Genomic DNA, 27,417 nt, shown 5'->3' with positions numbered 1-27,417 from the left:
CCAGGCTCCTCTGTCCAGGGGATCCCAGGCAAGAATACCGGAGTGGATTGCCATGCCCCGCTTCAGGGTATCCTCCCGACCCAGGAATTGAACCCAGGTGTCCTGCATTTCAGGTGGATTCTTTACCATCTGAGCCACTAGGGAAGCCCAGTGACAAAAATTTACAATAAAGGCTATCTTTCATCTATTTAATTTCAAAGTCCTCAGGACTCACTGATCCGGGGGCACTTAAGTCTCCCAGGCTAATAGCCTTCCTTGTATGTGGGCTATTTCTTCAGTGATTAAAGGAAGCACTGGAACATATTTTCTGTGGCAGTGATTCAAGGGCGACCCAGAAGCTGACCCAGGACAAGGTTTCAAGTCCAAGGAGGTGACTCAGAGGGAGAGGACCAGCAGGGCAGTGGGAGAAGGGGTGAGGAAGAGAGATAACCAGTTGCCTATATCATCCAGTGAGATACTGTGGCATGTGACTGGAGATTAACCTCAGGAGATTAACTTCAGGAGATTAACGTTCCTCTAGAGGAAGCAGGTGGCTGACACCTCTCTGCCCCAGGCACCATCATTTCTTGGCAATTCAGTGAAAAGCAAAGGAATCTAGAGGCAAGAGAAAGCTCCCCAGCCACAAAATGCAGATCTGGCAGTTCAAAGTGATGGTCTAGTGAAGTGGTAACGGCTGGGGGGCTGGGGGTGGACCTAACCTCTACACAGCCACTTGAATGGTTTCCTGGGGAGGCTTTCTCTTCCCCTAACGTTACCACAGTTAAAACTGGAAGAACCAGACTGAGGCGGGCATCAGCGGCATGCTACTGCAGTTATATTTTAGAACAAAAGGAGATGATTACCAGAGACCAACTTTTGGTGTCTCAAAACATTCCATCAGAGTCTGCACTTGGGAGTATTTTGTAAAATGACACTTACATGATGTCAAATGAAACAACGGATTTTTTAAAAAGATCTTGACAAGTAATACTGAGAAGAAAGGCTAGTAAGCATAAATTTTCACATTGTGGACTTCCTTGTCGTCGCACTCCCTCTGTTTGTTGTAGTAATAGAAAGTATTGTCCCTTCTCTGAAGCTTCTTCACATATCCTGTCTCTGGCCAACGATCTACCTGTACATCCAAAACCAAAACACAAATATTGTAATGGTCCTTTTATATAATTGTTCACTATCAAACATTTAAAAATGCAAGTCACATCAAACAATGAAAGCACAAAATTAAAAAATACTTGAGCTCTTAGTGATGTCTTACACTTGTAGACACATAGACACACACACATAAAAAACACACATACAACACACTTGTCTCACATTGTAACCTTATAGTGAAGGACAATTAGTTCAATGCTTCTCCCTAGATCCCAATTTCTAGGTTTAAATTTCTACTCTGCAACCAAGATAAAACATTCATAATAATCTAAGCTTTATTCATCTTATATTTACAAACTATTTTAAGCATTATTACTTACTAACTTCTGAAAATAATACCTAAGGAGGGAATTAGGGCTAGGCCGAGGCAACAGGAAGAAGCTAGCCTGGATGTCTATAAAGGTGAATGTGTATTTCATGTCCATATTTCAAGTGCACACCTTGAAACTCAATTTTTCATAGAAATTTGAGGTAATGAACAAAGTCTTCAGCGATCTCTTCTTAGCTTCTCCTCCTTAGTTTTTCTCATTTGCCATATTGGTTTGCTTACTTGATTGTTTGGCTTAATCCAGTTTGGACCTTTTTTTTCCCCTTCCTCTGTGAATTCACATTATACCTTCTTGCTCAGGTCAGTGCATTTCTGCTCTGGTTAGATATGTTGCTTCTGGATGATGTGACATCTACTCCATCACTGTCAAAACCCAATTATTTGGATTTTGTGTTCATGGCAGTCAAAACCAAGTCCTGTTCTTCAACATCATCTCTACTGGCAGCTACTCATTCTCCAGACTTATAAATCACAACTTCCAAGCTGGAGTACAAAGGCTCCACAAATATAAATGAATGTACATCTTTTATTTTCTAACAACGTATTTTTGCTTTCTCCTGTTGTCTCATTTATTTAGGAGTTAGCAAGAATGGGTAGCAGCCTATCTGATGAACCCTGGCAGGCTCTCTGACAGGTACCTCACACAGAAAAGCGATGTTTTCCATCACTTAGGTCTAGCCTGTTTGACTTCGTGGTTTCCGTTACCCTCAGCAGAGAAAGGAAGAAGTTCTTGAGACACCATTACTGCTGTCTTCCTCTTGGGGCCAACAGCAGGCTCTCTCATTTACTAGGGTGCCCCAGCCACCTCATTCAGTGAAGAAGCAGTAGACCGCTGCTGCTTTAGAATTACCCACAGCTCATCATGTGGAGTGACAGGAGGAGACAGGTGGGCCCAGGCTGGGCAGCTGCGGCCACCTCTCCTGCTGACACTTTGAGGTAAGAGACCAGCAGGACGAGAGCCCGGACTGGAGTGGAAGACAAAGCGACCACATTTTTCTCATTCTTGTGGTCAAGGGGATTTCCCAGCTGGACACATGCACAGAGGAGGTCATCAGTCTCAGGAGACAAAAGAGAGGGAGCCACCAGCTCACAGTATGTCCTGCCAATCTCCCAGACGCCTTTGCGCTGGAATCCATCTTGGGTGAGAGATACACACGCATCCACCACGAAGGACCTTAAGTAAGACCAAATGTGGGCACAAACAAGATGGGTAGTCAGGGATAACCCAGGCGACTGCTCCCTACGTCAGCGACCTAAGCCACCGCTATTGGGTACAGCTCACTCTGAGCCTGCCCAGGTGTTCCTGTATAGGTTCTTTGCTTCCAATAAACACTTTATGTGTTTCACAGTCTCTCTGCTGAATTTTTCTTCAAGGAAGACAAGGACCAAGGTCCTGCTTCCAGCTGCCTTGTCCCTGGAAATCAGGAGGGGCCTCCAAGTAGCTACATTGGTTTTGTCTCATCAACCTCTAGGCTTTTTTCCTTCTATAACCCTTTGCTGTTTCATAATTTTTCCTTCTTGGCTTTCTACCCATCACTCCCATTCAACCTAGGAAAACTTCATTCCTTAGAGAATGGTGGTGGAGATGGGGTTGGGGGGTTGATATAGTCCTCAAGTCAGTTCTCCTTGGGCAGGAAATCAGTCAGTACTGATGGTGTCTATAAGGACATGTACTTCAGATAAGAGCAAAGACCATCGCTCAAGCCCTTCAGACTACTGCCAATCAAAGCAAGTCTTTGGTTATCATCCTGTCCATCCTCTATAGCCCACTGCAAATGCCTCTTGGGGCACAAAGCCCTTTTGGAAGATTGTCCCTAAAGGAAGAAATTTTTATCTTCCTTTAATTTGGGGGGGGGTGGGCATATATTTTCACTCATGTAAGTTTTCATTGTTCGTCACTCTTAATCCTCCACTCCAAGATATAAGAATAATAAGAGCTATCATTCACCAAACACCATTCACTCAATGAATTGCTGCTGAGCACCACAAAATCAGGTATTTCCAATGCTTGATTTCATTTAATTTCTGAGACATTTTTCCAAAGCAGTCTCTAGCATTGCCCTTTTACTCTTGAGCTTGGCAAGGTAAGCATGAACCTGGTTCAGGGTTACCCAGCCAAGGAAGAGAGCCAGGATGCAAAACCTGGGCAGGCTGGTTTCACATCTGTACTCTTTCCACTGACTCACTAAATTTCCTGAGGTCAGGCACTTGATTTTATATTTATCTTTTTAAAGCTCCTGGCACAGAAACTGGTACAGAGCAGGTACCCAAAAATTATACACAGAAGTGAAATACAAAACGTCTCTGTAATTGTTCAGTCATTCAACGGATAGTGGTGTTCTTCCCTTCATTATACACACATACACACACAAATCCCTCAGGTGCTTTTCAGGGACTTCCTCTTTAAAGATGTTCTTTGTGCTCCCTTAAATCTAATCTCATGTCTGAACTCAGTCCCAACAGTTTCTGGAATGGTGGTATAGGTGCGGGAGTGCCTGTATGTCCCTGGGTCTTATATACTTTTCAGGGGCATCCTAGTGTGAAGGCAAGGTATATGGAGCTTATTTCTGACCTGCAGTAAAATGTTAATGCTTGTGTTTTGCCTATTTAAAAGCCACAGATAATAAAGTAATGAAAACTCCCTTTTGGTAATGTGGACCAAAGTGTAAAATGCTACTAGAATTGGAAAAATGGATATAGGAAGGTCACAGTCATCAGTCAAATCCTCATTTGATCAGTATTTTTAATTTTATACCTCATCACTGCTTCTCTATTAAGCTAACGTCCATTAAACAAAAGAGTCTATTATACTTAAGCTCTGTGTTGCCTTCATCCTTTTTTTCTGTCTAGTTTTTAGGAAATGTTGAGTAGAGATCAACAAGTAGAATGAAGAAAGAAAAAGAATAAGGGGATCTGGAAAACTTGCCCATGAATGAGTCTCTGAAAAATAGTGAGTTAATAATAGTAAAATAATTTAAAAATAAACAAATAATAAACACTTTGTGGTAATATCAAGTCTAAAACCTAATATACATTTATGAATACTATATCATATTCTATAATATTCCTCAAAACTCAGTCTCCCCATATTCAGTAGAATAAATGAATTTTTAAAAACACATTATAAACTGGGGCCATATCTAGATCTTGTCTAGTCTTTGAAAAGCAGAACCATGTCTCCATTCTCCCAAGAAAGCCTGGAGTAAGCAGCCAAAGTCAGGAGATTTTGTTGTGTAAGGCAGAATTTGGTAAGTCAACTGATAAGGGCTTTGTGCCCCAAGAGGCATTTGCAGTGGGCTATAGAGGATGGACAGGATGATAACCAAAGTCTTCTGCAATGCAGGAGAACCACTTTGATTCCTGGGTTGGGAAGATCCACTGGAGGAGGGCACGGCAACCTACTCCGGTATTCTTGCCTGGAGAATCACCATGGACAGAGAAGCCTGGCAGGCTACAGTCCACAGGGTTGCAGAGTCAGACACGACTGAGCAACTAAGCACAAAATTTGCAGTTGAAATAAAGAAAAATACAGGAAGGAAACAAACTGAACATCTGATAAGAGAACTTATCAGAACTCTCACCCTTGTGAGAGAAAGAGATGGGGGCTTTTATGGCCTGCCATAAAGGATTTGACTGGCACAGCACAGTTGCTCAGTAAAAGCTGGAAAATTTTTAATGTTTCTGTGCTGAGACCTCTTGCTGCAGTCTACCTGAAAATCATTCTTCTGAACCTTAGTCTCTTTATCAATAAAATCAGGGGGTTGGGGTAGAATTCCCTTTCAGTATTCTCTAGTGCTTTGTTGGTGGTGGGTTTTCTGTTTGTTTTTATTTTTTAGTGCTTTTCACCCTCTAACAAATTCATTTTGAGTTCAGATTTGTAAAGACATAAATCTTACCATAGAAACTTGCTTCACTTGTTTATATTCAATTTCATCTCGATATCCTGCTTGTTGAAATCTGTACAGATTTTCTATCTCTTCTGACCATTTTTTGGCACGACTTATTGATTTTGGTTTCACGTCAGAACCAGCCATGGCTACACAGGTCTTCTTACCAATTATTTCTGAAGGATGTTTAAAAAAAGTTCATTAGATAACACAGTAGTGACAGTTTTGGAAACCCCTTTAAGAATGAACCAAACTATATCTTTTAAAAATTAGAGTTAAGAATCCCATTTAATAGTTAGCTTTTTAAACATTCAATTCCCAAAGTAAGAAGGATTCATGTTCTATTTTGGAAATAAAGTCAGTCCTGGAGTGATGTCTTAAATGGTGCAGACTGATTCTGGCATTTCAAATAATAGTTTACACATTTCTGAAATCCCTTTCTTATTTTGTTTTTAATTTTATTTATTTATGTTTTTGGCTGTGCTAGGCCTTCTTTGCTGCGCAGGCTTTTCTCTAGTTGCAGTGCAGGCTTCTCATTGCGGTGGTGTCTTTTATTGTAGAGCATGGTCTCTAGGCTGCACAGGCTTCAGTAGTTGAAGCATGTAGGTTTAGTAATTGTGGCCCCCCGGCGACTCAACAGATGTGGTGCACCAGCTTAGCTGCTCCGAGGCACATGGAATCTTCCCACATTAGGGATTGAATCTGTGTCTCCTGCACTGACAAGTGGATTCTTACCACTGAGCCACCAGGGAACCCATCCCTCACTCTCTTATTCTTAACAGCTCAGGAGATTGTCAAAGTATCCTACCATCACTTCATTTAATCATATTCAAAATTTTATCTCCCTCTTTTTCCCTTAAAAGGGAATGTAAGATCAGTCTTCCTTTTCTTCTTATGGGGAAGCAATGGTTTCCTCCTTTTTCTTTTCTTAACTGTTCAGAAACATGCCACTCACTGCAGTTCAGTAACTCAGGTCACTGTGCTCCGATGTGAGAAAATGGACTATCTATGCTGTCGGTGAAAGCTGTCTCTCTGTCATGGTACTGAGATCACTGATTTTAAAACAACTTAGGAGCAAGACAGCTAAGATGGCGGAGGAATAGGACGGGGAGACCACTTTCTCTCCCCACAAATTCATTGAAAGAACATTTGAACGCTGAGCAAATTCTACAAAACAACTTCTGAGTGCTGGCAGAGGACATCAGGCACCCAGAAAGGCAGTCCGGGGAAGGGAGTCTTAAAAGAGAGGTTTCCAAACACCAGGATATACTCTCACTGGGGAGTCTGTGGCGAGCCTTGGAACCCCAGAGGGCAACAGACCGGGGAGGAAAAACAAATAAATAAGTAAAACCCACAGATTATGTGCCTAGCAGCAACTCCCAGAGGAAAAGCAGCGCAGACGCTCGCATCTGCCACTAGGCAAGCAGGGACTGGACTGGGAGGCGGGGGCTGCATTGCTTAGGGTAAGGACTGGGGCCGAATGCCCCAAGGGCAATCAGAGAGAACTAACTAGAGATAGCAACCCAGACTGTGGGATAGCTATACCGCAAAAAATCCTAAGCTAAGACACCGCCAGGCCCGCTCACAGAACAAAGGACTGAGCAGAGCTAACTGGCTGCAGACTGGCCCATCCCCCACCGGAGACAGGCAGGCGTGGGCAGCCAGAGCCGGAAGGGGGCATTCGGCCCCAGAGAGGCATCCTCTACCAAACTGCAAGCGGGCTTCGTTGCTAGCCAAGACTTCTTGGGATTCTGGACGGTCGACATCCGCCAGGAGGGTCGCAGCCAGAGATCAGCTCCCCAGAAGAGACACACGGGGCACCTGAGAAGGTGCGCCCATTGTACACCCGAAAACCGAGCAGCTGGGACCGGGGAGGCGATAAGTCGCAGCCTTCAACTGGGGGCGCTTGCGCTCGCAAAGTACCTGGTCACCTGAACTGCTCGGACCTGGGAAGGGCACAAAACGCAGGCCCAACCAAGTCTGCGCCTCTGTGGAGTATCCGAGAACCTGAACCTGAGCGGCTTAGGCCTGGGAAGTGCATGCAACCCAGGGCCCACCTCAGACAGTTCCCGGCAGAGCAACCTAGAGCCTGAGCAGTGTAGACTGGGAAAGTACACACACCATGAGCGGGGGCAAACCCAGTGTGGCCGAGAGACTGTGAGCACATGCCAGCGATATATATTTGCAATGTTCCTCCCTCCCCACAGCACGACTGAACAAGTGAGCCTAAAAAAGTGACCACCACCGCCCCCTTGTGTCAGGGCAGAAATTAGACACTGAAGAGACCAGCAAACAGAAGAAGCTAAAATAGAGAGAACCGCTTTGGAAGTGACAGGTGCAATAGATTAAAACCCTGCAGTTAGTACCAATTACATAGGAAGGGGCCTATAGATCTTGAGAAGTATAAGCCAGATCAAGAAACTATCTGAAAATGAACTGACCCCACACTGTCCACAACAACACCAGAGAAAGTCCTAGATATATTTTTGTTATTATCATTTTTTAATTAAAAAATTAAAAAAATTTAAGTCCTCTATTACTCCTTTAATTTTCATTTTTATAACCTACTATTACTTTGCAAAAAAAAAAGAGACCCTATTTTTAAAGCAAACCTCATATATATATATATTTTATAATTTTTGTGACTTTGTTTTTTTTCTTTAATGTTGTATTTTTGAGAATCTAACCTCTACTCTAGATTTTTTTTTTTTTTTCTACTCTAGATTTTTAATCTTTGCTTTTTGGTATTTGTTATCAGTTTTGTACCTTTAAGAACCCAATCTTCAGTACCCATTTTTACTTGGGAGCGAAATTACTGGCTGGAGTGTTCTCTCCCCCTTTGGACTCTCCTTTTTCTCCACCAGTTGCCTTTATCTCCTCCCTCCCCGTTCTCTTCTCTACCTAACTCTGTGAATCTCTTTGTGTGTTCCAGGCTGTGGAGAACACTTAGGGAACTGATTACTGGCAGGATCTGTCCCTCTCTTTTTGATTCCCCCTTTTATCCTCCTGGCCACCTCTGTCTCCTTCCTCCCTCTTCTCTTCTCTGTGAAACTCTGTGAACATCTCTGAGAGATCCAGACTGTGGAGAGCACATAGGGAAGTGATTACTGGCTAGCTTGCTCTCTCCCCTTTTGATTCCCCCTCTTCTCCTCCTAGTCACCTCTATCTCCCTTCTCCCTCTTCTCTTCCCCATGTAACTCTGTGTACCTCTCCGGGTGTCCCTCACTGTGGAAAAACTTTTCATCATTAACCTAGATGTTTTATCATCAGTGCTGTATAGATGGAGAAGTCTTGAGGCTACTGTAAGAATAAGACTGAAAACCAGAGGCAGGAGGCTTAAGTCCAAATCCTGAGAACACCAGAGAACTCCTGACTCCAGGAAACATTAATTGATAGGAGCTCATCAAACGCCTCTATACCTACACTGAAACCAAGCACCACCCAAGGGCCAACAAGTTCCAGAGAAAGACATAACATGCAAATTCTCCAACAACACAGGAACATAGCCCTGAACTTCAATATACAGGCTGCCCAAAGGAACACCAAACCCACTGACATCTCAAAACTCATTACTGGACACTTCATTGCACTCCAGAGGGAAGAAATCCAGCTCCACCCACCAGAACACCGACAAGCTTCCCTAACCAGGAAACCTTGATAAGCCACCCATCCAACCCCACCCACAGCGAGGAACCTCCACAATAAAGAGGAACCACAGACTACCAGAATACAGAAAGGCCACCCCAAACACAGCAATATAAATAAGGTGAAAAGGCAGAGAAATACCCAGCAGGTAAAGGAACAGGATAAATACCCACCAAACCAAACAAAAGAGGAAGAGGTAGGGAATCTACCTGATAAAGAATTCCAAATAATGATAGTGAAAATGATCCAAAATCTTGAAAATAAAATGGAGTTACAGATAAATAGCCTGGAGACAAGGATTGAGAAGATGCAAGAAATGTTTAATAAGGACCTAGAAGAAATAAAAAAAGAGTCAATATATAATGGATAATGCAATAAATGAGATCAAAATCACTCTGGAGGGAACCAACAGTAGAATAACGGAGGCAGAAGATGGGATAAGTGAGGTAGAAGATAGAATGGTAGAAATAAATGAAAGCAGAGAGGAAAAAAGAAAAAAGACTTAAAAGAAATGAGAACAACCTCAGAGACCACTGGGACAATGTTAAACTCCCCAACATTCGAGTCATAAGAGTCCCAGAAGAAGAAGACAAAAAGAAAGACCGTGAGAAAATACTCGAGGAGATAATAGTTGAAAACTTCCCTAAAATGGGGAAGGAAATAATCGCCCAAGTCCAAGAAACCCAGAGAGTCCCAAACAGGGTAAACCCAAGGCGAAACACCCCAAGACTCATATTAATCAAATTAACAAAGATCAAACACAAAGAACAAATATTAAAAGCAACAAGGGAAAAACAACACACAAGGGGATTCCCATAAAGATAACAGCTGATCTTTCAATATAAACTCTCCAGGCCAGAAGGGCATGGCAGGACATACTTCAAGTGAGGAAAGAAAAAAACCTATAGCCCAGATTACTGTACCCATCAAGGATCTCATTCAAATATGAAGGAGAAATCAAAAGCTTTACAGACAAGCTAAAGCTGAGAGAATTCAGCACCACCAAACCAGCTCTCCAACAAATGCTAAAGGATCTTCTCTAGACAGGAAACACAGAAAGGGTGTATAAACTCTAATCCAAAACAATAAGTAAATGGCAACGGGATCATACTTATCAATAGTTACCTTAAATGTAAATGGGTTGAATGCCCCAACCAAAAGACAAAGGCTGGCTGAATGGATACAAAAACAAGACCCCTATATATGTTGTCTACAAGAGACCCACCTCAAAACAAGGGACACATATAGACTGAAAGTGAAGGACTGGAAAAAGATATTCCATGCAAATAGAGACCAAAAGAAAGCAGGAGTAGCAATACTCATATCAGATAAAATAAAATTTAAAACAAAGGCTGTGAAGAGACAAAGAAGGACACTACATAATGATCAAAGGATCAATCCAAGAAGACATAACAATTATAAATATATATGCACCCAACATAGGAGCACTGCAATATGTAAGACAAATGCTAACAAGTATGAAAAGGGAAATTAACAATAACACAATAATAGTGCGAGACTTTAATACCCCACTCACAACTATGGATAGATCAACTAAACAGAAAATTAACAAGGAAATACAAACTTTAAATGATACAGCAGACCAGTTAGACCTAATTGATATCTATAGGACATTTCACCCCAAAGTAATGAATTTCACCTTTTTCTCAAGTGCACACAGAACCTTCTCCAGGATGGATCACATCCTGGGCCATAAATCTAGCCTTGGTAAATTTTTAAAAATTGAAATTATTCCAAGCATCTTTTCTGACCACGATGCAGTAACATTATATGTCAATTACAGGAGAAAAACTATTAAAAATTCCAACATATGGACGCTGAACAACACATTGCTGAATAACCAATAAATCACAGAAGAAATTTAAAAAGAAATCAAATATGCATAGAAACGAATGAAAATGAAAACACAACAACCCAAAACCTATGGGACACTGTAAAAGCAGTGCTAAGGGGAAGGTTCATAGCAATGCAGGCTTACCTCAAGAAACAAGAAAAAAGTCAAATAAATAACCTAACTCTACACCTAAAGCAACTAGAAAACAAAGAAATGAAGAACCCCAGGGTTAGTAGAAGGAAAGAAATCTTAAAAATTAGGGCAGAAATAAATGCAAAAGAAACAAAAGAGACTATAGCAAATATCAACAAAGCCAAAAGCTGGTTCTTTGAGAAGATAAATAAAATTGACAAACCATTAGCCAGACTCATCAAGAAACAAAGGGAGAAAAATCAAATCAACAAAATTAGAAATGAAAATGGAGAGATCACAACAGACAACACAGATATACAAAGGATCATAAGAGACCGCTATCAGCAACTATATGCCAATAAAATGGAAAAGTTGGAAGAAATGGATAAATTATTAGAAAAGTACAACTTTCCAAAACTGAACCAGGAAGAAATAGAAAATTTTAACACACCCATCACAAGCACGAAAATTGAAACTGTAATCAGAAATCTTCCAGCAAACAAAAGCCCAGGACCAGATGGCTTCACAGCTGAATTCTACCAAATATTTAGAGAAGAGCTAACATGTATTCTACTCAAACTCTTCCAGAAAATTGCAGAGGAAGGTAAACTTCTAAACTCATTCTATGAGGCCACCATCACCCTAATACCAAAACCTGACAAAGATGCCACAAAAAAAAAAAAAGAAAACCACAGGCCAATATCACTGATGAACCTAGATGCAAAAATCCTTAACAAAATTCTAGCAAACAGAATCCAACAACATATTAAAAGATCATACATCATGACCAAGTGGGTTTTATCCCAGGAATGCAAGAATTCTTCAATATCCGCAAATCAATCAATATAATATACCACATTAACAAACTGAAAAACAAAAATCATATGATTATCTCAATAGATGCAGAGAAAGCCTTTGACAAAATTCAACATCCATGTATGATAAAAACCCTCCAGAAAGCAGGAATAGAAGGACCATACCTCAACATAATAAAAGCTATATATAACAAACCCACAGCAAACATTATCCTCAATGGTGAAAAATTGAAAGCATTTCCCCTAAAGTCAGGAACAAGACAAGGGTGCCCACTCTCACCACTACTAGTTCAACATAGTTTTGGAAGTTTCGACTACAGCAGTCAGAGCAGAAAAATAAATAAAAGGAATCCAGATTGGAAAAGAAGAAGTAAAGCTCTCACTGCAGATGATATGATCCTCTACATAGAAAACCCTAAAGACTCCATCAGAAAATTACTAGAGCTAATCAATGAATATAGTAAAGTTGCAGGATATAAAATCAACACAGAGAAATCTCTTGCATTCCTATACACTAACAATGAGAAAACAGAAAGAGAAGTTAAGGAAACAATTCCATTCACCGTTGCAATGAAAAGATTAAAATACTTAGGAATATATCTACCTAAAAAAACAAAAGACCTATATAGAGAAAACTATAAAACACTGGTGAAAAAAATCAAAGAGGACACAAATAGATGGGAAAATATACCGTGTTCATGGATCAGAAGAATCAATACAGTGAAAATGAGTATACTATCCAAAGCAATCTATAGATTCAATGCAATCCTTCTCAAGCTACCAATGGTATTTTTCACAGAACTAGAACAAATAATTTCACAATTTGTATGCAAATACAAAAAACCTATAATAGCCAAAGCAATCTTGAGAAAGAAGAATGGAACTGGAGGAATCAACCTGCCTGACTTCAGGTTCTACTACAAAGCCACAGTCATCAAGACAGTATGGTACTGGCACAAAGACAGGAATATAGATCAATGGAACAGAATAGAAAGCCCAGAGATAAATCCACATACCTATGGACACCTTATCATTGACAAAGGAGGCAAGAATACACAGTGGAAAAAAGACAAACAGATGGCTAACAAACACATGAAAAGATGCTCAACATCACTCACTATCAGAGAAATGCAAATCAAAACCACAATGAGGTACCATTACATGCCAGTCAGGATGGCTGCTATCCAAAAGTCTACAAGCAATAAATGCTGGAGAGGGTGTGGAGAAAAGGGAACCCTCTTACACTGTTGGTGGGACTGCAAACTAGTACAGCCACTATGGAGAACAGTGTGGAGATTCCTTGAAAAACTGGAAATAGAACTGCCATATGACCCAGCAATCCCACTGCTGAGCACACACACTGAGGAAACAAGCATTGAAAGAGACACATGTACCCCCAGTGTTCATCACAGCACTGTTTATAATAGCCAGGACATGGATGCAACCTAGATGTCCATCAGTAGACGAATGGATAAGAAACCTGTGGTACATATACACAATGGAATATTACTCAGCCATTAAAAAGAATACATTTGAATCAGTTCTAATGAGGTGGATGAAACTGGAGCCTATTATACAGAGTGAAGTAAGCCAGAAAGAAAAACACCAATACAGTATACTAGCGCATATATACGGAATTTAGAAAGATGGTAACAATAAACCTGTATGCGAGACAGCAAGAGAGACACAGATGTATTAAACAGTCTTTTGGATTCTGTGGGAGAGGGCAAGGGTGGGATGATATGGGAGAATGGCACTGAAACATGTATATCATCATATGTCAAATGAATCACCAGTTCAGGTTCTATGCATGATACAGGGTGCTCGGAGATGGTGCACTGCGATGACCCAGAGGGACGAGATGGGGAGGGAGTGGGAGGGGGGCTCAGGATGGGGAACACATGTACACTCTTGGTGGATTCATGTCAATGTATGGCAAAACCAATACCATATTGTAAAGTAATTAGCCTCTGATTAAAATAAATATGTATATTAAACAATTTTTTAAATAAAACAACTTAGTTTCTGAAATTAAATTTTCAACTCTAGTTTAAGTAATTTTCTAGTCACCAAACTTGTATAGCCAATTTTTCAAAGACATAATCTTGCACTTGTTTTCTCAGCTACTTCTTATTACCCCAAAATATAATTCATTTAATATCTTTTATATGGAAGATGAGAGTGAAAAAGCTGGGTTAAAATTCAACATTCAAAAAACCAAGATCATGGCATCCAGTCCCATCACTTCATGGCAAATAGATGGTGAAAAATGGAAACAGTGTCATATTTTATTTTAGTGGGCTCCAAAATCACTGCAGCCTGAAATTAAAAGTTGCTTGCTTCTTGGAAGAAGAGCTATGACAAACCTAGACAGTGTATTAAAAAGCAGAGGCATCACAAAGGTCCATGTAGTCAAAACTATGTATGGTTTTCCCAGTAGTCATGTGCACATGTTAGAGTTGGACCATAAATAAGTTTGAATGCCCAAGAATTAATGCTTTTGAACTGTGGTGCTGGAGAAGACTCTTGAGAGCCCCTTGGACAGCAAGGAGATCAAACCAGTCCATCAATTCTAAAGGAAATCAACCCTGAATACTCATTGGAAGGACTGAAGCTGAAGTTCCAATACTTTGACTGCCTGATGAAGAGCCAACTCATTGGAAAAGACCCTGATGCTGGGAAAGATGGAAGGCAGGTGGAGAAGGGGGCAACAGAGGATGAAATGGTTGGATGTCATCACTGATTCAATGGACATGAGTTTGAGCAAACTCCTGGAGAAAGAGAAGGACAGAGAAGCCTGGTGTGCTGCAGTCCACGGGGCATAAAGACTCAGACATGACTTAGTGACTGAACAATGAACAATAATATTTTATAGTACATATTATATATTTATATTACATTTTAATATTGATACTATGTATCAGTATATATTATAATCATTTATGAAAATAGTGAATTTTCACCATGATTCCTTGAATTCATTTTTCTATTTCAGTATGGTTCTATTAGCTGAAATACATTAAAATCAGACCTAATAAAGTAGATCCTGTAAGTGAATTTGTATTTCAGTTATAACAATGAATGCTTATGACATTAAAACCAAGAGGAGTCTTTACCACTGTGCCACCTGGGAAACCTTCTTACAACTTTCTATTTACTAAAAGCAGAATGAAACTAAAAATAGGAAAAGATCAACTTAAAATTCCTTAAAGATTTCAGTGATTCTCAGAAATTCAGTGACTGCACTAATTCTGATGGTAACCTTTAGCACTTTGTAAGTTTTAATGATAGCTGTAGCAAAAAATAACTGATATGAAATACTTTACCTAATACTAAGTTGTATCTGGAGACATAGGAAATGGTAATGCCTCCCTACTATGCAAAGATCAGATTTTACTAAACAGGATTAGGACTTACATGGGTATTGAAAAATCCAACTGATATTAATTCCCTGACAATCTGAGGCTCAGATCTTACAGAAGAAGCATTTGATGTACTGTCAAACTCCTTTCTGTGCAAACATCTGTCACCTCCTCACGTTGAAAAGCGTTTTTACTTTTCAAACTCCAAGAGCCATCAGTAAGGCTAATCTCCCATTTCTTTGCCCATTTTATTTTTTCCTGTTCCTAGACAAGGCAGGATATGGCAGAAGGGCCCTTTAACTAGCAAGTCACTTGATAACCTCTAAATTTCTCACAGTTCCCAAAGTAGTTGGTGTTCAGTTGAACAACAAAACTGGCTCCCAGAGTCCAAGCCTCGGTGGTCCATCGTCCAGGTGTGCTGTGTACCTCTGTCGCATAAAGCCCCTCCTTTCGGGGACCCTGCAAGGTGACTAATGACTTCTCTGGTCCCTCAAACTTTTTTTTTTTTCCCCTGCCAGAAATCAGCAACCACATCTGTAAGGTAAAATCTGCCTAGAGAAGGCTGAGATGGAGAATGTATCCTCAACACTGGGGATCAAATGGTCGCCCTGCAGGAGGAACTCAGAAAGGAGCCCCAGAATCGCGACCCCTCAAGGACAAAGGGGGGCACAGAGCCTCCTGGAAACCACCACCGAGAGTTGAAATTAAAGACCCTTCCATACAAAGAGGAAACGAGAAAATAGAGGAGGTAGGCGGACAAATCTCAGGTACCCTGAAGAAGAAGGGGTGGACCCTGGATGGCTTCAGGGCAGGGCCTGGAGGGCTTCGGAGAGGGCGCAGCCATCCCTCCGCAATGGAGCCTCTCACCCTTGGGTCCTGCTCGCAGGGGTAACCCTCGCTCTGCCATCCTTGAGAGGCCTGGGCGCCCCGCCCAGGAGCTTGCAAGCGAGCCCAGCGGTGCTCGTGCTTTCCACTCGGGATCCGTGGCCTGGGCTGGGCCAGCCAGAGGCCAACTGTCACGGCCTTGGCAACGCCTCCTTTACCTGGCAACGCCCAGCGCAGCTTACTTAGGCCCCTTTGTATTCACTCAGGCCCCGCCCCCTGCGAATGGGCCTTTGTGCGCAAGCGCGTGGGCGGGACCCAGTTTGGAGCTTGAAAGCGGGTCTCCTGATGGAGCCTTGGAATTGTCTCAACCCCTTAGAGGTGGAGAGAGGACTGTGTCACTTGCCACTGCATCAGTCACAGACAGCATTCCCTAAAAAAACCCATCAGGGAATAGAGACCATCGGGCTTCTGGTCCCTGATACTAAATACTAAATATCTCCTATCTGTCTTAAATTAACTCTTAATCAATCCATAGGTCTGAGAATAGTGCCTGACAATTTAGTAAACTTATGATAAATGACATCTATAGCCTTAATTATTTTTTCCAACATTACCTTCATTACTATATTTAAATATACTGCCTCTTTACTTACAGCTCTCAAATTTGTTTCCTTAACCCAGATCTCTAAACTCTAGACTTATGTAACCAAGGTGTATTCAGCATCCATATGTGTGAAAGTTGCTCCGTCTTGTCCAACTCTTTGCGACCCCATGGCCTATACAGTTCATGGACTTATCTAGGCTAAAATACTGGAGTGGGTAGCCTTTCCCTTCTCGAGGAGATCTTCCCAACCCAGGGATCAAACCCAGGTCTCCCGCACTGCAGGCGGATTCTTTACCAGCTGAGCCACAAGGAAAGCACTATTCAACATCCGTATGGTTGTCCAAAACAACTACCCTCCAAACACTCATGCTTAATCCTTCCCCTTCCATGGTCCCCCACTTTCAGTAAGTGGTCACTAGAGTCCATTTTCTCTTGCTATTTGTCAGCAACATATCCATCCATCTGCAAAATCTGTTGGCTTTACTGCATCCATCCAGCCCAAGCCACCATCACTTTTCCCTTTCTGGTTATTGCAGTAGTTCCCAACAGGCTTCTCTTGTCCCCTGCAGTCTATTCTCAGCAAAACAATAGACTTGATCTTATTAAATCCTAAATAAAATGATGTCATTTCTCTTCTCCTAATCCTGCAATGATTTCCCATTTTACAGAGTAAAAACCAGTAAAGCCTGACAAGATTTGCATTCAATCACTCCTCCCTTGTGCTGTAGCCCTGGATCACACTGCTCAGCAACAGTGACCTGGCTGTTCATCTCCTAGCTCCCACAGTAAGGAGCTAGTTGTAGCCACCTCCTTCCATTTATCCCCTTGACTCACTTCCTTGTCTTCAATTCTTTGTTAATATCTCAACTCACCCATCTTCATCCACCTAGCTCGCTCCTCCCATCGTGTTCTCTAGTCCTCTTACTATTTTCTAGTGTTTCTTTTTTCCACAAGTCTGATCACCTCCTAACATACTATTTTCATATTGCTTTTTTCCTTTTCTTAGTATAATTTTTTTATATTGGTTGTTCCTTTTTAAAAAAAATTTATTGAAATATAGTTGCTATACAATATTGTGTTAGTTTTTACTGCACAGCAAAGTGAATCAGCTATGAAAGTGAAAGTGTTAGTCTCTCAGTCATGTCTGACCCTTTGTGACCCCATGGAATGTAACCCACCAGGCTCCCCTGTCCGTGGAATTCTCCAGGCAAGACTACTGAAATGGGTTGATATTCCCTTCTCCAGAGGATCTTCCCAACCCAGAGTTGAACCCAGGTTTCCTGCCTTGCAGGTAGATTCTTGACCGTATGATCCACCAGAAAACATATACATATATCCCATCTTTTTCGGATTTCCTTCCCATTTAGGTCACCATGGAGCATAGTAGAATTCCCTGAGCTATACAGTAGGTTCTTGTTAGTTATCTGTTTTTCACATTGTATCAGTAGTGTATATATGTCAATCTCAGTCTCCCAATTCATTCCACCCCCATTGCCTGTTTATATTTTAGTATTTATCTTTCACTAGAATGTAGTTTCCATCAAGAGAGATATTGTTAATTAAACTCCAAGAACAGTGTCTAGCACTAAGTAGGTACTAAAACAGCATATTCTGAATAAATATATTTCACCACCACTGCTACTGTGATGCTGTGGAAGCAGTATAGCATGGTGGCTAGGAGATACATTCATCTGTTGATTCCATGTCTTGGCAATTGTAAATAATGGTGCTGGATGCTTATTCCTTTGAAGAAAAGCTATGACCAACCTAGACAGCATATTAAAAAGGAGAGACATTACTTTGCCAACAAAGGTGCATCTAGTCAAAGCTATTGTTTTTCCAGTGGTCACACATGGATGTGAGAGTTGGGCCATAAAGAAGACTGAGCACTGAAGAATTGATGCTTTTGAACTGTGATGTTGGAGAAGACTCTTGAGAGTTCCTTGGACTGCAAGGAGATCAAACCAGTCAATCCTAAAGAAAATCAACCCTGAATATTCACTGAAAGGACTGATGCTGAAGCTCCAATACTTTGGCCAATGTGAAGAGCTGACTCATTGAAAAAGACCCTGATGTTGGGAAAGATTGAAGGCAGGAGAAGGGGACGACAGAGGATGAGTTGGTTGGATGGATCACCAACTCGATGGACTTGAGTTTGAGTAAGGTTTGGGAGATGGTGAAGGACAGTGTGCTGCAGTCCATGGGGTCACAGAGAGTTGGACACAACTGAGTGGCTGAACAACAACAATGAACACTGGTTAATTCTTTTTGAATTAATGGGTTTCTTTTTTGATATATACCTATGAGTGGAACTGATGGGTCATATGATATTTTGGATATATATCCTATCTTTAGTTTTTTGAGAAACTTCTATATTGTTTTCCACAGTGGCTGCACCAACTTGTATTTCCATCAATAGTGTACAAGGGGTCTCTTTTCTCTACATCTTCACCAGTATTTATTATTTGTGTTCTTTTTGATGATAGTCATCCTGACAGGTGTAAGGTACTATCTCATTGTAGTATTAATTTGCATTTCTCTGTTGATTAGTGATCCTGAGTATCTTTTCAAGTCCCTGTTGGTCATCTGTATGTCTTCTTTGGAAGAATGTCTATTCAGGTCTTCTACCCATTTTTAAATTGGGTTGTTTAGGGGAGGTTGCTGTTAATTGTATGAACTGTTTATGTATTTTGGATATTAACCCAAATTTATGTTGTTGTTTAGTCTCTAAGTCATGTTTGACTCTTTTGAGATACCATGGGCTGTATAAGTCATATTACTTGCAAATATTTTCTTCCATTTTGTAGGTTATATTTTGGTCTTGTCACTGGCTATCTTTGCTGTGCAATAGTTTTAAAGTTTAATTAGGTCCATATGTTTATTTTGCTTTTATTTCCTTTGCTTTAGGAGCAGGCCTCCAAAAAAAAAAAAAATATTGCTACAATTTATGTCACAGTATTACACCTGTGTTTTCTTCTAAGAGTTTTATGGTTTCTTTTCTTACATTCAGGCCTTTAATCTATATTGAGTTATCTTTGCATATGATGTTGTAAAAGAATGAAATTAGAATCTTTTCTATGTAGCTGTCTGATTTTCCCAACACCACTGTTGAAGAGACTGTCTTTTCTCCATTAGATATACTTGCCTCCCTTGTTGTAGATTAATTGACCATGAGTGCATGGGTTTATTTCTGGGATTTCTATCCTGTTCCACTGATCTATGAGTCTGTTCTTGTGCCAGTACCATATTGTTTTGATGATTGTAGCTTTGTAGTCAAGTCTGAAGTCAGGGAGTGTTATTCCTCCAACTCTGTTCTTCTTTCTCAATATTGTTGGCTATCAGAGTGTTTTGTGTTTCCACATAAATTTTAAAATTACTTGTTATAGTTCTGTGAAAAATGCTTTTGGTATTTTGATAGGGATTGTGTTGAATCTTACATTGGAAATGTGGAATCTTAACCACTGGACCCCCAGGGAAACCTCATAGCTAGGTAGTGTCTTCTTAATCAGTCGGCTCCTATAGAGAAGGAATATCCCTACCAATCTTGTTTACTTTGTTCACATTCTCCTATCTGAGTGAGTGAAAGCCACTCAGTTGTGTCCGACTCTTTGTGATCCCATGGACATGGAATTCTCCAGGCCAGGATACTGGAGTGAGTAGCTGTTCCCTTCTCCAGGGGATCTTCCCAACACAGGGATCAAACTCAGGTCTCCCACATTGCAGGTGGATTCTTTACCAGCTGAGCCACCAAGGAAGCCCTATGTACTCTCTAATTTTTTTTTTCAAATCTATTGAAGTATAATTGAAATGCAATAAAAGCACATATTTAGCAGCATGTAATTCAATAAGTTTTGGCATATGTATATACCTGTGAAATCATGACCACATCAAGTTAATGAACTTGTTTCCTTATGTACAAAGTTGACTGTTGATTGCTTTCTGTCACTTTTGATCAGTTTACATTTTTCTTTAATTTTATATAAATGGCATAATATAGTATGTACTCTTCTTTTGTCTGGCTTCTTTTGCTCAGCATAATTATTTCGAGACTCATCTCTGTTGTTTTGTTGTATTAATCACTCATCCCTTTTTCCTCCCAATTGTATTGTGATATTATTTTTATATAACATTGCATAAGTTTAAGGTGAACAGCATAATATCTTGAAACATGTATATGCTGCACCAACATGATCACTACAATAAATCTAGCTAACATCCATCACTTCATATAGTTAGGCTTTTTTTCCTGTGATGAAAACTTTTAATATCTACTTCTTCAGTAACTCTCAAGTATACACTGGGCTTCCCTGGTGCCTCAGATGGTAAATAATCTGTTTGCAATGCGGTAGACCTGGGTTTGATCCCTGGGTTGTGAAGATCCCCTGGAAGTGGGCATGGCAACCCACTCCAGTATTCTTTCCTGGAGAATCCCCATGGACAGAGGAGCCTGGCTGGCAGGCTACAGTCCATGGGGTCACAAAGAGTTGGACACGACTGAGCGACTAAGTGCAAGAATACACTACAGTATTGTCAATTGTAGTTGCTATGCTGTACATCCCATTCCATAACTTTTCCATTTATAACTGGAAGTTTGTACCTTTTGACCACCTTCACTCATCTCTCCCACACCCCTCATCCTTCTCTGGCAACCACCAATCTGTTCTTTGTTTCCAAGAGTTGGATTTCTTTAGATTCCACATACCAGTGAGATCATATAGTAGTATGTGCCCACTAAATAATAATGGCTAATATTTACTGGAGGCTTCCCTGGTGGCTCAGATGGTAAAGAATCTGCCTACAATGCAGGAGACCCAGGTTGGATCTCTGAGTTGGGAAGATCCCCTGGAGAAGGGAATGGCAACTCACTCCAGTATTCTTGCCTGGAGAATCCCATGGACAGAAGAGCTTGGTGGGCTACACTTCATGGGGTTGCACAGAGTTGGACACGACTGAGTGTCTAATATTTATTGAGCTCTTAGCATTTTCCAGGGCATTGTGTGGGCTTTATTGTTATCTCCATTTTAAGATGAGAAAACTGAGTTTCAGAGAGGTTACCTTAACCAGGATCACATAAATAGTAGTGGCTCAGATGAATTGCTAATCAGGGCCTGTATTTTCTTTTCTAAAAAAATAGCATAGAACATAGTATGTGTATAATGCAAGTTATTCATATTGTCAACTGAAAAAAAAGCACAACCTAAATATATGGCTCACTCATCCTAAAAGTACACATTACATGCCTCTGGGCTATGCTTATCCATCTTCACTATTTTCTATCCTATCCTATCATTTTATTCTAACTCTCTATTTGTCTTTATTTTCTTGTATTGTATCCATTGTGGAAAGAGGAGAGGATAAACACAGGAACAAATAAAAAAAATAAGAATATGAACCTTATCAAGACTTGTGGCCAGGAGCTTCATTGTCAGAAGTAGACACATTGGATTCTACAGATATCAGGATCAGTGCAAGATCTGGTTTTAGGTATAGACAGCCTAGCCACAGCGACACCCTCTTTTATCCTATGACAAACCATCTTATACCAGATCAAAGGTGTTGGCAATACTAGCAGAGTATTTTACTCAGAGTAGTGACAATGGTGTGTACTCCTCCCCCCCTCCCCTTTCTTTTCTTACTCGTCCTCTCCTCCTCCTCCTCCTCCTCCTTCTCCTCAGCACTTCATCAGAATCTGTAGTTGAATAGAACTGACTGACAGGGCTGCAGGAACATGTTAATATTCCCTGAGGGTGACATTCCAATTCTTGATTTCACTGGTTAGAATGAATTGTTACTGGAATTATTCCTACATTATCTTGTGTCTCTGTGGAAGCATTTATTTACCATGTCCTGCAAAGGTCTATCTTCAAATTGATTTAAAATGGCTTATAAGCACATCTTAGTCATCTCTGTCATCATGGCAGGGTTTGTACAGTGCTAGCATAAAGTAGTAGCTTGCACAATGCTAAGCACAAATCATGGGTGTTGGAGTTGTGATTAAAATAATACTGTGGTGTCTAAAGAGACTTGCTGCAAAGGGGATGCAGGTAAGGCTATTGCCACTATTTGGGGAACGTTAATACTTTCACAAGACTTCTCCAATGGCTCAGTGATAAAGAACCCATCTGCAGTGCAGGAGACAAAAGAGTCATGGGTTCCATCCCTGGTTCGGGAAGATCCCCTGGAAGAGGAAATGGCAACCTACTCCACTATTCTTGCCTGGGAAATCCTACGGACAGAGGAGCCTGGTGGGCTACAGTCCATAGAGTTACAAAGAGACACGACTGAGAATGTAGGCCCACACAATACTTTAGCAAACCTTTCCATAAAGTTGCTTTGATGTTTAAAAACTCCAGACCTTTCATCTATCACCCTACCATTTTTTTTTCTTTTATACATCTTTCTAACTTCCAGAAAACAACAAAAAACAACAAAACACCTCAGAAGAGTTGGAGGTTGGGGAGGCTAGCAGCTAAACTCTCCCTGGGATCTTTACTTATCTACCCTAAGATCATGCATCTGAGCTTGATTGTCAGAGATTGTGTAGTTTACTCAGTTTGTAGATTATGAATGGAAACGTGGACTACTAGTTTTAGAATATACTACAAGACTGATACAATTTTCTCACACAATCTTCACGATTATCCCATAAAGAAGACACTGGGAAAGGACGAGAAAGAAGAGAAGCCAAAGCAAGCTTTCAGAAACACAGTAGACAAGAAGGAAGCGGAACGCAGTCCGATTTCAAAGCCAAGCACCGCATCCCGCTTCGCATCCTTTGATGTAGTCGCCTGCTCTGGACGTTGTCTCCCTTCGCATTCTTGTTCCTGCACAGACCCAGGCAACTCTTCACCAAAGCCATGATGTGTTGTGCCAAGGTATCTGGGAGGAGCCCCACTGCTCGCGCTACAGCCTAGATTCCACCCAGCCTCTCAGCTATGAACGCGGAGCAGCCCAGGTGGCTGTTTTAACCGGCAGGTGACGGGAGGCCGGAACTGACAGGAAGCTCGCTGGCACCGCCCACCCCGGACGCGGAGCTGCTCTGATTGGACTTTGCTGCTCCCGGCCGGCCAATGGTGAGGCGGTAGCAAGTTCCCGGAAGTGGCGGCGCGGCGGGCGGAGGCTGGGTCGGGCGGAGGCTGAGGCTGCCGCGGCTCACTTGCGAGGAAACTAGTCCGCAAAGGTTGATCGACGCTATGAGTTCCTTCGAGGGTCAGATGGCAGAGTATCCAACCATCTCCATAGACCGCTTCGACAGGGAGAACCTGAGGGCCCGTGCCTACTTCCTGTCCCACTGCCACAAAGGTGAGTGAGCGCAGCGCGTCGCCTCCTCCCGGGCTGCGCAGGATCGGGCCCCTAGAGGAGGTCACCCATATCTGGAGAGAGGGAAGGCGAGGGTCTTACAGGAGGAAGTGCAGGCTTTGGGAGGCGGTGCGAGAAACGAGCTTGTACTTTGTCCCAGCCGGGCTCTTCAGTCTATCTGAGGTTTTATCTTCTCATCCCTCATACTGCGGGATAGAACAGCAACTACCAGTTGCCACTGACCCACGCCACTTTGATCTGCCACAACTGTTCGGTTCTTTTGAAAGCTCTCCCAGTGCCCAATAGTCACAGGTTGACGGGTATTACTTAGTTCTTCCCCCACATCCTCGGGATTATGTTCTAGAGACAAGTTTAGATTAAATTCTTCCATACAGTTCAGTTTAGTCGTTCAGTCGTGCCCGACTCTTTGCGACCCCATGGACTGCAGCACGCCAGGCTTCCCTGTCTATCACCAACTCCCGGAGCTTGCTCAAACTCATGTCCGTCCAGTCAGTGATGCCATCCAACCATCTCATCCTCTGTCGTCCCCTTCTGTTGCCTTCAATCTTGCCCAGCATCAGGGTCTTTTCCAGTGAGTCAATTCTTCGCATCAGGTGGCCAAAGTGTTGGTGCTTCAACTTCAGCAACAGTCCTTCCAATGAATATTCAGGACTGATTTCTTTTAGTACTGACTGGTTTGATCTCCTTGCAGTCCAAGGGACTCTCAAGAGTCTTCTGCAGCACCACAGTTCAGAAGCATCAATTCTTCGGTGTTCAGCTCTCTTTATAGTCCAACTCTCACATCCATATATGACTTCTGGAAAAACCATAGCTTTGACTGGACAGACCTATCTTGGCAAAGTAATGTCTCTGCTTTTTAACATGCTGTCTAGGTTTGTCATAGCTTTTTTTCAGAGGAGAAGCGTCTTGTGCCATACTCCTACACACAGATTAGCAAGCATGCAGGCACTGAAAAGTCCTGTCTGTAAGCTCAACGAAGTGCAAGCTCCCCTCCCTTATAGATCTTCTGTCTAGAAGTGGGATGCAGGTTTCTTTTATAGAGAGCCAGGTCAGGTAACTAGAATACTAATGTTTCACAGCTGGAAGTTGTTAGGAATTAAGCATGGCATCACCCCCTAATGATAGGGTCCCAAGGCTAACTGCTCCAGGCAAGGCTGGAGCATCTCTAAAATGTTTTAGCCAGTCTCCAGGGCTGGGGTGCCTGCTGATTTCACAACCACTTTCCATTTTAACATCTGACATACTGACTGATAGGTCACTAACTTTACCTATGAAAACAGGTTCCATATTCATTGTGCTAATTAGCACAGCCTTGGGCATTGACCAGAGATGAAGCTTCACTGAAGCAGTCTGGAAGCTGCCTCTTGAGTGTGGACTTCCAGAGTAGCTTAAGTAGGATCCCCAACCCCTATTTTGAGGAGTGACTCAGATACTTATTCATGTACAAATCACACCGTGTGATATTAAAGTCAACTGCAGATACCACAACTTGCTCCTCGTCGCGCGGTTGATGTGAAGACCAGCTATTGTCTTGTGTGTGGAATCAGTCACTTTAAGGTAGTGTAAATTGATGAAATTTCTGCTGTGGGGAAATGCCTCTGCTTTCCAGCTCTCAACTCCTTTTTTGTTTCTCTTTTTAGTGAGAAAAATCTGGACCTCCTTTCCTGATTCACTAAAGAGCATAGGAACCTCTGTACAGTCTTTCTGTGTCTTGATAACGTTTTTGTTTTTGCCTTGTTTTTCACTGGGAATTCACTGCTGGGTGAGAATATTTTTACCTTTTCTGTTGAGTCTCCCTGGGAGGTGTCTGAACTCACATGTGGTGGCCACAATGAAAGAATGGGTTCAGGGCTTGGCCTTCGTATTTTGCAGTAGCGAGTTTGGAGAAAGAGTTCATATTCATCTAAAGGAATTTGTATGTTTGTTTGTTTTTGTATTTATATTTTTACTTATTTTTTTTAAATTGAGGAATAGTTGTGAAATCATCATTAGTTTGTACATTAAGGAAGACTTTCCTGTCCATCTCTTTATAATAACTTTTCCTGTTCTCTGATCCCATGTGAATCTGTTTTCCCAATAAGGATGTAGACTAATCAAGGACAAGAACTCTCTTTCTGCTTTCTGAGGTTTGCCACATTGCCCACTGGTGGTTTATAACCATTTTGGGAAACAGACTTCTTGTGTACCGCACCCCCCCAAGCCCAAATTCAGATACTGAGTCCCTAACTCCCAGTGTGGCTGCATTTGAAGAAGGGACTTTTAGGAGGTGATTAAGGTTAACTCCAGTGTTCTGGAAAATTCCATGGAACGAGGAGCCTGGTGGGCTACAGTGCATGGGGTCGCAAAGAGTCGGACACAAATGAGTTACCAGCACTTGAAGGTTAAATGAGATTGTAAAGGTGAGGTTCCAATTTGATAGGATTGGTGGCCTTAGAAGAAAAGGAGGAGTGCTCTCTCCCTCCATATGCACAGTGAGGAAAGGTGTCAGCACATAGCAAGAATATGGCTGTTTGTAAGGCAGGAGGAGAGGCATCCCCAGAAACCAGTCTAGTCACCTTAATCTTGAACTTTAGCTTCCAGAAGTGTTAGAAATGCATTTATGTTTAAGCCTCGCAGACTCTGATATTTTGTTATTGCAGTCTGAGCTGACTGATACAGTATGTCTGACAAGATCTATGACCTGTTGTTAACACATGCACAAAGACTGTTAGTATCGCATCTTGATGAAAGTTGAGGTGGGCCATGGACCTGCTTGATGCTTGTTCATGGCCCATCTGGAATCCAGCGCTGTGCTCAGGGAAGACCTGACTAAGCACCAGTGAGTCCTGGAGGACAAGAGGGGACCCATAGCCTTAAGACAGTGGCCCAGAGGTGGGGAGGACCCCTTCTGGAGACAATTTAAGATGATTTATTCTGGTCAAGGAAAACAAAAAAGGCCCTGGAAGAGAGACTCTGGGTGCAGTCCTTGTTGTTGGTGAGTCGCTCAGTCGTATCCAGCTGTTGTGACCCCACAGACTGTAGCCTGCCAGGCTCCTCTGTCCATGGGATTTCCCAGGCAAGACCACTGGAGTGGGTTGCCACTTCCTCCTCCACGGAATCTTCCTGACTCAGGGATCAAACCTGGGTCTCCTGCACTGCAGGCAGATTTTTTTTTTTTTTTTACCACTGAGCCACTACCATCACAAAATAAACTCATCCAGGTTCCCTTGACTCCCCATGAGGAAGGAGTCTAGGGTGTTGGGCTGGGCTGTCTTGATGGAACAGTGCTGCCCACTGAACTGGTTTGGGAATATGGAGCAGAATCCTGAGTCAACCTTCTATTTGTCATGACACAAACAGTTTAGAAACTACATAACAGAGAGTCCTGCTCTGGGATGCATTCATTGTCCTGAAAAGCCTGGACCAGGAGTGACGTGAGGAGGTGCACCCTCTGAGTGGGCAGGTGGACTGTCCTGTAGAGGCATGTGTTTGGTCAGTGTCAGCCACGTGAGTTGT

General features: G+C 41.9%; 2 protein-coding genes across 5 annotated transcripts in view; one reads left to right on the top strand and one right to left on the bottom strand.

Moving 5' to 3' along the window:
- Positions 1 to 792: 792 nt before the first annotated feature.
- Positions 793 to 16,302, bottom strand: MEIG1 (meiosis/spermiogenesis associated 1). Of its 3 annotated transcripts, none has more exons than XM_020881389.2 (3): positions 16,217 to 16,302; positions 5,374 to 5,540; positions 793 to 1,111 (listed from the first exon to the last, which is right to left on the bottom strand). In XM_020881389.2, exons 2-3 carry the CDS (start codon positions 5,509 to 5,511, stop codon positions 983 to 985), a joined length of 267 nt encoding a protein of 88 aa, XP_020737048.1. In that variant the 5' UTR covers positions 5,512 to 5,540; positions 16,217 to 16,302; the 3' UTR covers positions 793 to 982. The 3 variants fall into 3 exon arrangements, with proteins under 3 accessions (XP_020737048.1, XP_020737047.1, XP_020737046.2); XM_020881388.2 differs by lacking the exon at positions 16,217 to 16,302 and adding an exon at positions 16,041 to 16,210; XM_020881387.2 differs by lacking the exon at positions 16,217 to 16,302 and adding an exon at positions 15,945 to 16,034.
- A 7,397-nt stretch (positions 16,303 to 23,699) lies between these two features.
- The window catches only part of DCLRE1C (DNA cross-link repair 1C), a 33,927-nt gene continuing 30,209 nt past the window's right edge, over positions 23,700 to 27,417 (top strand). For both annotated transcript variants that reach the window (XM_070472106.1, XM_020881261.2), the window contains exon 1: positions 23,700 to 23,904. In XM_070472106.1, coding sequence (XP_070328207.1) covers positions 23,796 to 23,904 — 109 coding nt within the window. In that variant the 5' untranslated portion in view covers positions 23,700 to 23,795. The remainder of the gene's footprint in view (positions 23,905 to 27,417) is intronic.

This window comes from Odocoileus virginianus, chromosome 9 (genome assembly GCF_023699985.2).
Source record: "Odocoileus virginianus isolate 20LAN1187 ecotype Illinois chromosome 9, Ovbor_1.2, whole genome shotgun sequence".
NCBI lineage: Eukaryota > Metazoa > Chordata > Mammalia > Artiodactyla > Cervidae > Odocoileus > Odocoileus virginianus.
The sequence above is the reverse complement of the archived record's forward strand: the minus strand, read 5'-3'. Positions and strand labels throughout refer to the sequence as shown.